The sequence below is a fragment of the Aethalodelphis obliquidens genome, unplaced genomic scaffold (genome assembly GCF_003676395.1).
Source record: "Aethalodelphis obliquidens isolate GAN/ISIS:26980383/991018 unplaced genomic scaffold, ASM367639v1 scaffold57, whole genome shotgun sequence".
Classification (NCBI taxonomy): domain Eukaryota; kingdom Metazoa; phylum Chordata; class Mammalia; order Artiodactyla; family Delphinidae; genus Aethalodelphis; species Aethalodelphis obliquidens.
This window is the reverse complement of record NW_020838001.1, coordinates 12,118,959-12,132,829: the sequence shown is the minus strand read 5'-3', so window position 1 is coordinate 12,132,829 and position 13,871 is coordinate 12,118,959. Positions and strand designations below refer to the sequence as shown.

Below are 13,871 nucleotides of genomic sequence, written 5' to 3'. Positions count from 1 at the left end.
GTTCTCTTCGATTGGAGACGCTTTGGACATGACTTTGGGCAGTTCGTTCAACAGTTATATAAGACCTACTAGGTGCCTGACATCAAAATAGGCCACAATGCAGCGGCCACTCGCCAAATCTGTGCTCGTCTCAGAATCGGCATTGTGATGTCCGATGGAGCGTTCAAAGCCAAAGGGCAGGGCTTCCCTGGTGGCGCAGTGGTTGAGAGTCCGCCTGCTGATGCAGGGGACACGGGTTCGTACCCCGGTCCGGGAGGATCCCACATGCCGCGGAGCGGCTGAGCCCGTAAGCAATGGCCGCTGAGCCTGCGTGTCCGGAGCCTGTGCTCCGCAGCGGGGGAGGCCACAGCAGTGAGAAGCCTGCGTACCGCAAAAAAAAAAAAAAAAAAAAAAAAAAAAAAGCCAAAGGGCATTGTCGCTTGTGACGTCAGCACACACAGAGCGGGGCCGCGATTGGCGATTCCAGCCGAGGTGGAGCCGAGCGCCCTCGGCCCCGCCCCTTGCCTCGGCCCCGCTCACGCATGCGCCCCGACCACAGCCTCGCCGCCGCGCCATTTTGCCGGGGTTTGAATGTGCGGTGGAGCGGCAGCAGGGGTGGGTATTGCCGGCTACGGTCTGCGGCTGAGATTCCCTTCTCCGTACCCGTACCCCCACAAGGTAAGGCGCGGGCGTGCACGGCCTGGCACAGTGGCCTCTTGGGACCCGGCTGCGGGAGGGATGAGGCGCTCCCGGCACTTCCGAACGCTGGGAAGCAAGGACCGCACCTCTGGGCGAGAGCGGATTATGGGCCCGTGTCCCGGGCAGCGCCCTCGGGGAGGGTCTTCGCCTACGGGTCTCGTCTCCTCTCGGCACCCCAGGTCTGAGGCCCAGGCCCGGCGGCCCCCGAGCCTGCGAGGGGCGAGGGCTGCCCAGGCGCGGCCTAACCAGAGCGGCCCAAGCGCCCGCCCCTTCCCCTCCAGCACCGCGCTGATTGGCCGCGCCGCTCGGGAAGGCCGCCTCTCATTGGTGGCGCCCGCGCGTCCGTTCTCGGCGCTCCGGGCCACCCGCAACGCGAGCGGAGTGCGGCAGCCAGGCCTGTCCGGCGGCTGAGCGGGCTTGCGGGCAGCCGCCCCGACCGCTTCTTCCCCTGGCCTCACTTTCTCATTAAGGAGGCGGTGGAGCGGCACCTCCCAGTGCTTCAGCCTCCGCGACTGTAACACGGGCTTCGTGGTCTCACTTTGGTGAGTTGCTCGTGAAGATTAGCTTGTAGTCCGTGCACTGGGGAGTCCACGCACCTGCGCGGTAACACGGGGTCCGCCTCTTGGGGGAGACGCTATGGCGTGGTATACCGTTCGGAGCGTGGAATTCAGCGTTGGAATGAGAAGGCCTGAGTCCATTCCAGATTTAGCCTCTCCCTAGGGGTGTAGCTTAGGGCTGGTCTCTTCATCTCTCCGGCCTCCACTTCCTTATCTGCACAGTGGGGTTGAAAACATCTACTTCGTTAAGTGGCTGAGGATCCACAGAGTTACTGCCGTGGTTTACGGAGTCCCGTCGGTGGTGACCATTGTCCGCCTCTCCCATCTGTCTCTTCTCCTTAGCCACTGTAGCCATACTGCTGACCTTTCTTTTTAAATGTTCCGAGCTCATGTCCTCCATAAAGCGTTTGGACGCGCCATTCCTCTGCTTGGAAATTACCAGCATCAGGTCTTTGCTGGTTCCTGTCTTTCGAGTTTCACTCGCCTTACGCCTTTTTTGGCCAACCTCTCAAAAGATCTCTTTCCTTCAACTCTCCATCACATCACCCGAGGTTTAGTTACTTCACAGCTTTTATCATATTCTAGAATCACGTGTAGTTTGTTTATTGTCTTCCTCAACTGCTAGGATGTAAAAAAGCAAGGACCTCGCCTGTCTCATTACTGCTGTACGCAGATGGCTGTTGCTTGCCACGTGTTAGATGTGCAAGTATTATTCCTTGGAATAATAATGCACAGAAAGGGGATTTTTACTCTTAGATCCTAACAGTGCTCTTTTTCTCCTCCACTTGGGCCCCCATAGTCAAATTTTGGGCCCTTTTTTGTGTGTCTCCATATTTTTGCATAATTCTTGGGACTTGATCTACCCAGCCTCTTCCCTCTTAAGACCCTTTATCTTTCATTTCTTTACATCAATGCAAGAGAGTTCTCTCTCTCCTTCTGTTTACTTTGATTTTTGCTGGTTGGAGACTGGGATAGAGGGAAACCATTTCCTATATAGTATTAGATGGGTTTGGGGGCAGTGTTCTACCTTTGGTATTAATTTGTTCCTTTATTCATTTAATAACTTGTTTGAGCATCCACTTAATCTCTGAATACAGTGAAGAAACAAAAATGGACAAAGTCCCTTCCCTTGGGAAGCTTATATTCTAGTGGGGGAAAGAAACAAGAATACACATAAATGACCTAGATAATTTCAGATAGTGACAGATGAAGGCGACTTCTCTGAGGAGGTGGCATTTGAGCTGAGACCAGGAAAGATGAGGGAACAGAACATTCCAGGCAGAGAGAATAGAAAGTACAAAGGGCTCGGGACAGGAACTAGCCTGGAATATTTGAAGAAAATCCAACTTGCACAGAGTAGTATATGAAGGGAGAGGTATCCAGGGGCCAGATCACATAGGGCTTTGCAGACAATGTAAAAAGTTTGGATTTGCATCTCATTGGTATGTTCTTGTGATTAGAAAGCAGAGGGTGGGGCTTCCCTGGTGGCACAGTGGTTAAGAATCTGCCTGCCAATGCAGGGGACGTGGGTTCGAGCCCTGGTCCGGGAAGATCCCACATGCCCACTAAGCCCGTGAGCCAAAACTACTGAGCCTGTGCTCTAGAGCCGCGAGAGCCACAACTACTGAAGCCCGCGCGCCTAGAGCCCGTGCTCCGCAACGGGAGAAGCCACTGCAGTGAAAAGCCCGCGCACCGCAACGAAGAGTAGCCTCTGCTCTCTGCAACTAGAGAAAGCCCGCGTGCAACAACAAAGACCAACGTGGCCGAAAATAAATAAATTTTTTATTTTTTTTTTTAAAAAGCAGAGGGTGGATTGAGGTGTTGGGGTATGTTCTTGATGTGTGTGTGCACCAGATAGTTTTCATTTATTGGATCTCTTTCCCTTTCCCCAAATGTAGGGCTTCAGGAATGGTTCTCTAATGTGGAGGAAATATCTAAGGAAAAGGCACACATCTTGGATCAACTTATGTCACAGATGTCTGTGAGATGGCCTTGGAAAGCAAAGCTTTTATTCCAAAAATCTTCATCTGTAATTGAGGGCCAGTGAGAAGAGGCTAGACTTAGGCCCAGCCATTCTTTCAATAAGAAGAACTTGGGATTTAGATAAGTCTGTCATAATTGATTTATTGTGGTACATATTTTTTATTTTTTGTGTATTGGTAGGGATTTCCAAAAATAGCTCAGTGGAGAAGTAAAGTATCACGCCTTATTCAAAAGCAAAAGAGTGAATTTTTTCACTTCTAGTTTGAGTCTTTAAAGTCAGTAACACTTTTTACATTTATATATTGCTAACATTTCCAAGTGTCAAAGCCCCTTCACCTGTGGCAAATAAGATAATTTAATTAGACCTTGATCTTGCTGATATATTGTGAAAACCTGTGGAGTATTCTCTAAAATTACCTGATTGGTCATACTTTCCCAAATCAAGGCTAAGCTTATAAATTGGGTGTATAGGCATTGTCACTGAGGAGATAGAAAAAGGATTTGTTGACATTTAGTCCCTTAACTAACATTAAAAATATAGGACTTACATAGTATTTTAACTTTCAGGGTTGTAGCATGCATATTTATATCCTCCCCCCCAACGCCTCACAGTTTTTCCCCCTACACACTTTTTTTTTTTTTTTTAATTTAAACATAGTCCCACCCTAGCACTTCAACTTTGTTGTTTTCTGGGGTCACTCTGTCATGTGCTCTTAGAATCAGTTGTCTCCAGTTCTTCCTGTTTGTCACAGTCAATTGACCAAAATAAATGTGAAGACTGATAGTGCTTTTTTTTAAAATTTATTTATTTATTATTTATAGCTGTGTTGGGTCTTCGTTTCTGTGCAAGGGCTGTCTCCAGTTGCGGCAAGCGGGGGCCACTCTTCATCGCGGTGTGCAGGCCTCTCACTATCACGGCCTCTCGTTGCGGAGCACAGGCTCCAGACGCGCACGCTCAGTAATTGTGGCTCAAGGGCCCAGTTGCTCTGCGGCATGTGGGATCTTCCCAGACCAGGGCTCGAACCCATGTCCCTGCATTGGCAGGCAGATTCTCAACCACTGCGCCACCAGGGAAGCCCCAATAGTGCTTTTCGATGGGGAAAAAAAAATCAGTAAAGGGTATGTAGCCTTTGAAAATCGTACAACAAATATGTAGTAGGTACCCATCACTGTTTTAAGAGTCTAGGGAGATAGCAGTGAACAAAACACAAAGTCCCTGCTCACATGGAGCTTACAGTCTAATGGAGGGAAAAGCATAGTAAACAAGAAAGCAATTCATATGCCTGATAAAATTGACTTGGAAAAACAGAGTAAGAGAATGGAGAGTGGCTGAGGTGGGTGCTCTTTTAGATATGATGGTCCAGGACAGCGCCTCTAAAAAGAGATGACATTTGCAAAGACCTGAATGAAGTGGGCAGTGAGCCACAAAGCTCTCCAGGGGCAGAGATATCCAGGCAGACGGGACAGTAAGCGCAAGCCTCCGAAACAAAAGTGCTAGCACTGGCAGATATGAACAGTAATACAGGACAGATTTCAAATTCACATCTTTCTTCAAGCATTTTTGAATGAACAGAAACTAATTATGGCAGTAAGTTGGTCACTGTTTATCTGACAGGTGTAACTGAGTTACTACATTATGTCGGGCCTGCTAGTAACTGATCCGCAGAGAATAGTCTCCAATCCAAACTGGATCCATGTTTTAGCTGGTTCGCTGACATATTGTCTTAGCCATTAGTTCATGCAACAAATGCTTAATGAATGTCTGCTGTGTGCCAGGCAGTGTTGAAGGTCCTGGGTATACGGAGAGGAAGACCTACAAAGTCTCTGCCCTAAGGAGCTTACAAATGAGATAACAAGTCAAAGATCTCTCAGATGAGGATAAATGCTATTAACAGTACAATAGGGATGAGGTAGATGATAGTCACGGAAGGCTCTTGAGGATTTGACAGTGTGCTGACAGCTGAATGATACCTGATATCAAATTGGAAGGAAGGGCGTTATCACAGGCAGAGAGAACTGTCTTTGTCTGGTTTGAGGAACATAAAGAAGGCTTTGGGGGCTGGAACATAGGGACAAGAAGAAGGTAGGAGACAAGGTTGACAGGTGCCAGATTGCATGGGACTCTGTCATGAAGAAAGTAAAATGCAGATTTATTGAGGAGTGTCTTTAAAAACTGAACAAAATAGATCCAGTTAACATCTATAATCCCCTCAACACACACACAGTTTAACGTGTTGCCTTGCATAAATCCCAAAAGGTAGAATAATTTGCATGTGGCAAAGTTTTTTTTTAGCTCATATATACTGATGTAAATGGTTTTGTTTGGCACAGCAAACTTTCATGATTTCATAACAGATTCAGCATTGCAACACAAAAAAGAATGGGAAATGAATTGATTAAATCACTGCTTTCCAACATGTGTTCCATAATAAAGTGGTTCCGTGGGCAAGTGATGGGAGGAACTCGATTAAAGAACGTTAAATGGATAACTTACTCTTTGAGTTCCTAAAGGCTTTGAAGTGAATCTCCAAAAGAGGGGGAATATGATGCGTAGCATTTTCCAAACTTTTGGTATAAAAACCAGAAAGAGTAGCCTCTTGATAAATTATGTGTGTGGTTAAGCAGGGCTTGGTATTCGTGCCCATAGAGTGGTTTGCCCTGGGTCAAAGGAGGTGAATATATAGGTGGGGGAATCTACTAAATCAGTCAGCATATTGGCTTCCCTTATGATAAAAACGACTGTACTGAGGAGAATACAAAGTTTCAAACAGATCAGTCTCCTTAGCAGGTTGTGGTTTCTGGCTGTGGAGGAGTACTCCGCACAAGCACAGCATTAGCTATAGCCCTTTATAAAATCTTCCTAGCTTTTTTTTTTTTTTTTTTAGTGACAAGACGACGTCTTATGGCTTTTTTTGTTTGGATCAGTCTTGTTCAAAATCTCAGTCATCTTTGACTTCTTCCTCTCCCTTCTTCTAATCTGGCTGTCTTTTCACGTCATCCTTTCTATCGCTGTCGCTGGTGCTTCCGCTCTAGTTCAGCCCTCTGTCGTTATTTCCACTTGAGAGGCAGCCTTGGGTAGTAGGAATAGGGTAGATCTATAGGGTCAGACTGATTTGAATCTAATCTTTATTAATTGTATGCTTGGGGAAAGTTAGTTAATCTCTCAGAGTTGCCTTCCTTGATTGTAAAATGGTTATTGTGTGAAATGATGTGAAGCGTATCTTCTAGCACTGTGCCTGGTTCATGTTTGTGACCCTTCCCCCATTTTACAAAAGTGTCCTAATCTTCTGTTCTCTTCCTCGACTCCAGTCTGTAAACCATTACCAGCCCAAAGTACATATATTCCACTTTCATTAAGTTTTTACCCATTTCAATAAACCTTTAGTGCCTTCCTCTTGTACATTAAATCATGAAATTCTTCAGCTAAGTATTGGGGAACCTATATGATCTGATCTCAGCCTCCAAGTTCACTGTTCCCCAAAGGAGCTATGGATTCTTCCCATCTCTGTACTTTGCTCATACTATTGCCTGTATGAGATGGGTCCTCGTTCCACTTGGCCTATCCAAATCTATGTATCCTCTGGGAAGTCTTGGACCACAAATACTCCAGTGACTCTCTTAACCTAGCAGTTAAGTCGCTGTCTGTGTGATTCATTTGGCACTTACACTCAAAAGTGTTTCAGAATTCAGATTTTTTTTCTTTTGAAATGCACTTGCTGTAGATTATACAGCATCCCCAGTAGGGCATGGGGTATCGCCCCGCAATCAAATACATTATTTAGTAAAAAATTTACATACTAAGTGAGATATTCATATTTACAGCCTCGGACAGTTCAGGCCAGGTTTTGTTGCCAAGTGAGTTTGCCAAAAACTTGTTAAAAAAAAACTCAGTTTGTAGATGTTTGGATCTCAGAACTGCAGGAAAGGGATTATAGGTCTGTAGTTGGTATTTCAGTTTTATCTTGTCTTCCAACTAGGCTTTTATTTTTATTTTATTTTTTTTTTTTTTGGCTATGTCGGGTCTTAGTTGCGGCACTCAGGATCTTTTGTTGTGGCTCACAGGCTTCTGTCTAGTTGTGGTGCCATGGGCTTAGTTGCTCCATGGCATGTGGGATCTTCCTGGACCAGGGCTCGAACCCATGTCCCCTGCATTGGCAGGTAGATTCTTAACCACTGCGCCACCAGGGAAGTCCTCCTCGTCTTTTTGATGATCACCATTCTAACAGGTGTGAGGTGTTAATCTCATTGTAGTTTTGATTTGCATTCCCTCATGTTTAATGATGTTGAGCTCCTTTTCATGTACCTTTTGGCCAACTGTATGTTTTCTTTGGAAAAATGTCTGTTCAGCTCTTCTGCCCATTTTTCAATTGGATTTTTTTTCCAAGTTGTATGAGTATTTTTTATATATGTTTTGGAAATTAACCTTTTTATCAGATATGATTTGAAAATATTTTCTCCCATTTGGTATGTTGTCTTTTCATTTTGTTGATGTTTTCTTTTGCCATGCAGACACTTTTTAGTTTGATGTAGTCTCACTTGTTTATTTTTGCTTTTGTTGACTTTGCTTTTGGTGTGGAAAATTGCTTTTTAATTATAATCACAGCTGTCATCTTATGAACCCCAAAATTATCTTCCCAGGTACAAATTCTCAGTATGTAGTTTGCTGTCAGTACCTATGGTTGCATGTTGTACACAAAGGAATGTATTCTAGTTTTTTATCTCAGAACTCTGTGGGATCCTTAGAATTAAGGATGCTTAGAATTTTAATTTTTTACTGTGGGGCTTTAAAAAAATAAACCTAGTGATTTGTGTTTTTAACCCTTAGCTTATGGTATGTTTTTCCTTCTTTGTCTCAAAATTATCCCACTACTGTTTCAAAAAAGCCCACCTTATCTTCTGGAACCTTGTCTCAGCTAAGAGTAAGCAAGGCTTATAGCCCACACATAAAATGTAACAAGTAGATGACTTTCAGAGAGAGGGACACCCGTAATATAAAATGATTCTTTTATGTAAATCACTGCGTCCCCATGTGACCAATTACCCAAACCTCATTTTTTGTTTTAGGTTCTGTGGCAATGGAGCTCAGCGATGCAAATTTGCAAACGCTAACAGAATATTTGAAGAAAACTCTTGATCCTGATCCTGCCATCAGACGTCCAGGTAAAGAAAATAAATACTGTTTTGTGATTGATTTATTCTTAAAGGACAGGTGAGGGAAACGTTTGTGCAATATGCCTGTTTGTAAATAAAATTTTGAATTCTTAGGCATAGTTTATTTTTCATTCTCTAGCCATAAAGTCTTTAGTTGGCTGCTTATAGCTGCTATAACATATGGTGGCATGGGGTTTTTTTTGTTTTTGGTTTATTTTTTGAGTAAAATAGCTTTTATCCCTTCTGGGGTAAAAAGGACTAGTAAGTTTAGGATGCTTTGTCCCTTGACCTTTCTGAAAATCGCTATACACCTGCCTGTTTTAGAGATAAAATAATTAGGGCAGAGAGGTAAGAGTTAATTGCCTAAAAAGTGATTAAGTGAATGAAACTAGGTAATCAGACACTGTCTCTTAAATCACCATGTTGGGTTTGATTTAATTAATATATTTTAAGATCTAGGGTTCCTCCTACTCTCTCCCCCCTTCCAAATTTGACCAGTTTTCATTAGAAACTTAGTATAAGCTTAGAATTATAAACTCAGATGCCCACAGGAGTCACACGTAAAGGTAAATGAAGGAGGCAGGCCAAGGGGGTTAAGTGCCTTGGTTAAGGGGCAAATATTATTTGGAACCAGCTAACTCTGGGGGAGTCACACCAGTCTTTCAAGATCAGATTTCCAGCTTTGCTTGAAAAATAAGTATATTTATATGAAGTGTTCTCATTTTTTTTTTTTTTTAATTTTTATTTATTTATTTATTTTTGGCTGAGTTGGGTCTTTGTTGCTGTGCGCGGGCTTTCTCTTGTTGCGGCGAGCGGGGGCTAGTCTTCGTTGCAGTGCACAGGCTTCTCATTGCGGTGGCTTCTCTTGTTACGGAGCACGGGCTCTAGGCGCGCGGGCTTCAGTAGCTGTGACACGTGGGCTCAGTAGTTGTGGGTCGTGGGCTCTAGAGCGCAGGCTCAGTAGTTGTGGCACACGGGCTTAGTTCCTCTGTGGCATGTGGGATCTTTCCGGACCAGTGCTCGAACCCATGTCCCCTGCCTTGGCAGGCGGATTCTCAACCACTGAGCCACCAGGGAAGCCTGTCCCTCTCATTTTTAAATGATAGCAATTAACTTCAAAAATTTTTGAAACACCGTGCAAACCAAATAAATTTCCGGGGGCCATGTGTGTCTTGTGGGTAGTAAGTTGATGATCCTTCTTGTAAGCCGTGTTAACCGGAAATGCTGATGTGCATTCTCATAAAGAGGATTTTGGAAGCACCCCATGAAGACCCAGATGAATGCATGCACATACATGTTATATTTATATGTTATATATAATACGTAGAATCGTACACGTGTTAATGCATCCATCCTAGTCTAGAGAGGCCTTTGTGATTTCTGTGAGGGAAAATTGTGATTTTCCTGTTAGTGCTTAGAGAAGTAATTTGTTCTTGGATAAAAGGAAATTAATGGCTCTAGTCTTAGACGTTCCCAGAAAGCCTCTGCCAACACTGTCTAATAAAAATTATTTTTAATAATTGTGTCTTTGTAAGGTTGACGTGCTGTTGTGTTATGAATCAGGGACAAAATGTGGGAATAAATTGTTGTTTCTGAGAAGAGTTAAGAACAGAGCATTTCCCAGGGGTTGCTGGATGTGAAATACTGACCAGCCGAACATTGACGCAGCCAAAGCCTTCTGTAAACCTCACAGACCATACAGAACCAGAGTGTGTCCCGTCCTGAAAAATATTTTCCAGTTCAGCATTCTTCATCCTCCAAGGAACCACATGGTAGACACAAAGCAGGGCGGCTTTGAGGGTGGAAGTTAAACTCTTGGGACTCAATTTGGAAAGAAGAAAGGTGTTAAATCATATTAAATCGTAGAAGATAATACATGCTAACAGCAGACCTTTTCAGTAAATATCAGAACCTTGGAATGGATGTGCCTTATGAAGAAGCTTAAGACAGGAAAAATTAGAAGTGCTATAAACCTTCATGGTGTGACCTGTGAACCTAGGAGATTTATTATCCCTAAGTGTAGTATGAGTTTAAAACGTATGGGTAAAATCTTTGTATAAATTTATTGCTGATATTAGAAATGTTTAATTCAAGAAGAAAACTGAGGGCTAGTATGGTAGAATAAGGACTGGACTAAAACGTTTACAGTGATGAAATCTTCTAGCTGTGTGATCTTACTTAACCTCAGTGGCCTCGTCTTTATTTTCTTTTTAACATCTTTATTGGAGTATAATTGCTTTACATTGTTGTGTTAGTTTCTGCTGTATAACAAAGCGAATCAGCTATATGCACACATATATCCCCATATCCCCTCCCTCTTGCGTCTCCCTCCCTATCCCACCCCTCTAGGTGGTTGCAAGCACTGAGCTGATCTCCCGGTGCTAAGCAGCTGCTTCCCACTAGCTAGCTATTTACACTATTTACATTTGGTAGTGTATATATGTCAGTGCTACTCTCTCACTTCATCCCAGCTTACCCTTCCCCCTCCCCGTGTCCTCAAGTCCATTCTCTACGTCTGTGTCTTTATTCCTGTCCTGCCCCTAGGTTCATTAGAACCGTTTTTTTTTTTTTTAGATTCCATATATATGTGTTATCATACAGTATTTGTTTTTCTCTTTCTGACTTACTTCACTCTGTATGACAGACTCTAGGTTCATCTACCTCACTACAGATAACTCAATTTCGTTTGTTTTTATGGCTGAGTAATATTCCATTGTATATATGTGAGTGGCCTTGTCTTTAAAATGAGGATAATACTACCTACCTCTCTGGGTAATAGTGACAACATATGTGAGTAAAGCACCAGATGCATATGGTTAATAATAATATGTATTAGCATAAATTAACTCATTTAATCTTAATCACAGTAGTATAAAAGAAATATTACTGCCATTACTAATAGTACTAATAGTAATCCTTCTGGAACAAGACGGGGTGTATGAATTTTGCCCTAAGGTCACTTAATCTCTCTGAGAAGCAGATTGTCCTTCACATGGGGTGATCATCTGATCAGGCCACCTTATAGGTTTGTGAGAATTGGGTGAGTTAACAGATGGTAAAGTGATCTGAAAACCGAGGTATTATATAAATTTAATGTAACATCATATATAGTTCATTTAATAGATAAGAGAAGTGAGGCACTAAAAGTGATAGGTTCCCTAAGGGAAAAAATATCCTAATCTTTCCATGATGCTTCAGTGAGAGATATGCATAGTTCACATATTCATGAAGTCTTAAGATTAGTTTGTAATAACAAATCTTCTAACATGGAAATTGTTTTACAGCTGAGAAGTTTCTTGAATCTGTAGAAGGCAATCAGAATTACCCACTGTTGCTCTTAACATTACTGGAGAAGGCTCAGGATAATGTTATCAAAGTGTGTGCCTCAGTAACATTCAAGAACTATATTAAAAGAAACTGGAGAATTGTAAGTATTTTGTGAGTACATAGTTTAAGACCCTGCATGTTTATAAGATTGATATATGCAGTGTTCCTGAACGATTCAGGCACAGATTAAAGATAAAAGCAGGACCCTCCTCAACAAAATATTAAAAAGTCAAATCCAAAAATGTATCAAAAGTATAAAAATACCATGACCAAGTGGGATTTATCTCAGATATGCAAGGCTGGTTCAACATTCAAAAACCTATCGACTAAGAGAAGATAAATCACATTATTATATCATTAGGTGCAGAAAAAGCATTTGTCAAAGTCCAACTCCCATTCATGGTAAAAACTCAGTAAATTTGTAATAGAGAGGAGTTTTCTCGGCAATGTAAAGACTGTGAAAAATCTATAACTAACATCATACCTAATGGTGAGAAACTTGAAGCTTTCCCACCAAGATCAGTTACAAAGCAAGGGTGTCCCCTCTTACCACTCCTTTTCAACATTGTGTTGGAAGTCTTTTTTATTTTATATATATTCTTTTGCCATGGCATGTGGACCTTAGTTCCCAGTCCAGGAATCGAACCTGTGTCCTCTGCATTGGAAGCACGGAGTCTTAACCACTGGACCACCAGGGATGTCCTTGATAATGCAGTAAGAAAAGGAAATATACCATTTGGAAAGACATAAAACTGTCTTTGTTCTCAGATGACATGATTGTCCGTGTAGAGAATGCAAAAGAATTGACAAAAGTTAAACAGGGGCTTCCCTGGTGGCGCAGTGGTTGAGAGTCCGCCTGCCGAGGCAGGGGACACGGGTTCGTGCCCCGGTCTGGGAAGATCCCACATGCCGCCGAGCGGCTGGGCCCGTGAGCCGTGGCCGCTGAGCCTGCGCGTCTGGAGCCTGTGCTCTGCAACGGGGGAGGCCACAACAGTGAGAGGCCTGCGTACTGCAAAAAAAAAAAAAAAGTTAAACAGGACGTTTTTTATTTAAATTCGTATCAGTTAAGTCAGCTTCATAACCCAGGTTGCTAGAGACTGTGAGACTTTGTTTTAACATCCAGTTTGGTTGAAATTTAACTTTAGCTTACTATCTACTGAAGAGACATTACATGGGAAGATACAGTCTAAATGAGTAATTGAAGCAATTTCTATTGTAAACAAGGAAGAATTATATAAAGCTGGAAAAAAACACATTTTATGTATATATATATGCATTGTACACATATATATGTGTAGAATGCAAAATAATTTAGATTTGAAGTTTTTGGTAAGGGATTTGTCCTGTGTCTTGTGGGATATGGGAAATATTTTCTAATCATAAGGTAAATCTTATTATGCTGCAAGTTTAATGATCAGTATAGCTATACATTGAGAAATGGGTATCTTCCCTACCTTAGCTTCTTCCCTACCTTAGCTTATGACAGTGGTTCTAAATTGGGGGTAGTTTTGCCAACCTGGGGATATTTAGAGACATTCCGGTTGTCCACGCTGGGGGTGGGGTGGGGAGGGTGTCTGGCATCTAGTGGGTAGAAGGTGAGGGTGCTGGGAACCATCCTACAGTGCACAAGAAAGATCCCCGTAACAAAGATTTATCTGACCCAAAATGTCAGTAATGCCGGGGTTGAGGTAACTCTGGGTTAGGATAAAGAAAAAAGTGAGAAATGTTTTTAGTAATAGCAGTAATGATACTTAGAAAGTATTAAAGTTGACAGAAATAGTCAGTTTTTCTAAAAAATCAGCTTTAAATCTGGTTAAATATTTATTTAGAATCTTTTTTCCTCATTCCATAGAAGAATTCAAAAACAGTAAATATTGTTTTTAAGCTTAAGTCAAGCATTCTCACATGTGGTGAAGAAATGACTTAGTGAATTTTAGAATGTTTAAAAATCCATTCATCTACTTGTAGACATGCAAGCCCTATCCCCGTCTTGATTTGTAAAACTAGTGAGATCCAGAATCTGTTTGGGCGATGTAGTCCTGGATGCATTCAAACTGGTAATGGTCAAGAAGTTTTCATTGAAAAGACCTTTCTTTGACTTAAGGTAACAGTCAAATTGAAGCTTTTGAAGATGAATATCGGCTGAGTAGCATATATGTATAAAGATTCCCCCCC

General features: G+C 42.5%; 1 protein-coding gene across 2 annotated transcripts in view; it reads left to right on the top strand.

The window, feature by feature from the left end:
• The first annotated feature begins 494 nt into the window (after nucleotides 1–494).
• Nucleotides 495–13,871, top strand: part of CSE1L (chromosome segregation 1 like) — a 41,605-nt gene continuing 28,228 nt past the window's right edge. Inside the window, exons 1-3 of one of the 2 annotated variants that reach the window (XM_027087048.1) lie at nucleotides 495–657; nucleotides 8,283–8,378; nucleotides 11,654–11,796. In XM_027087048.1, coding sequence (XP_026942849.1) covers nucleotides 522–657; nucleotides 8,283–8,378; nucleotides 11,654–11,796 — 375 coding nt within the window. In that variant the 5' untranslated portion in view covers nucleotides 495–521. Of the gene's footprint in view, nucleotides 658–1,108; nucleotides 1,221–8,282; nucleotides 8,379–11,653; nucleotides 11,797–13,871 lie in introns of those variants that run through there. The other variant, XM_027087049.1, reaches the window with a different exon arrangement.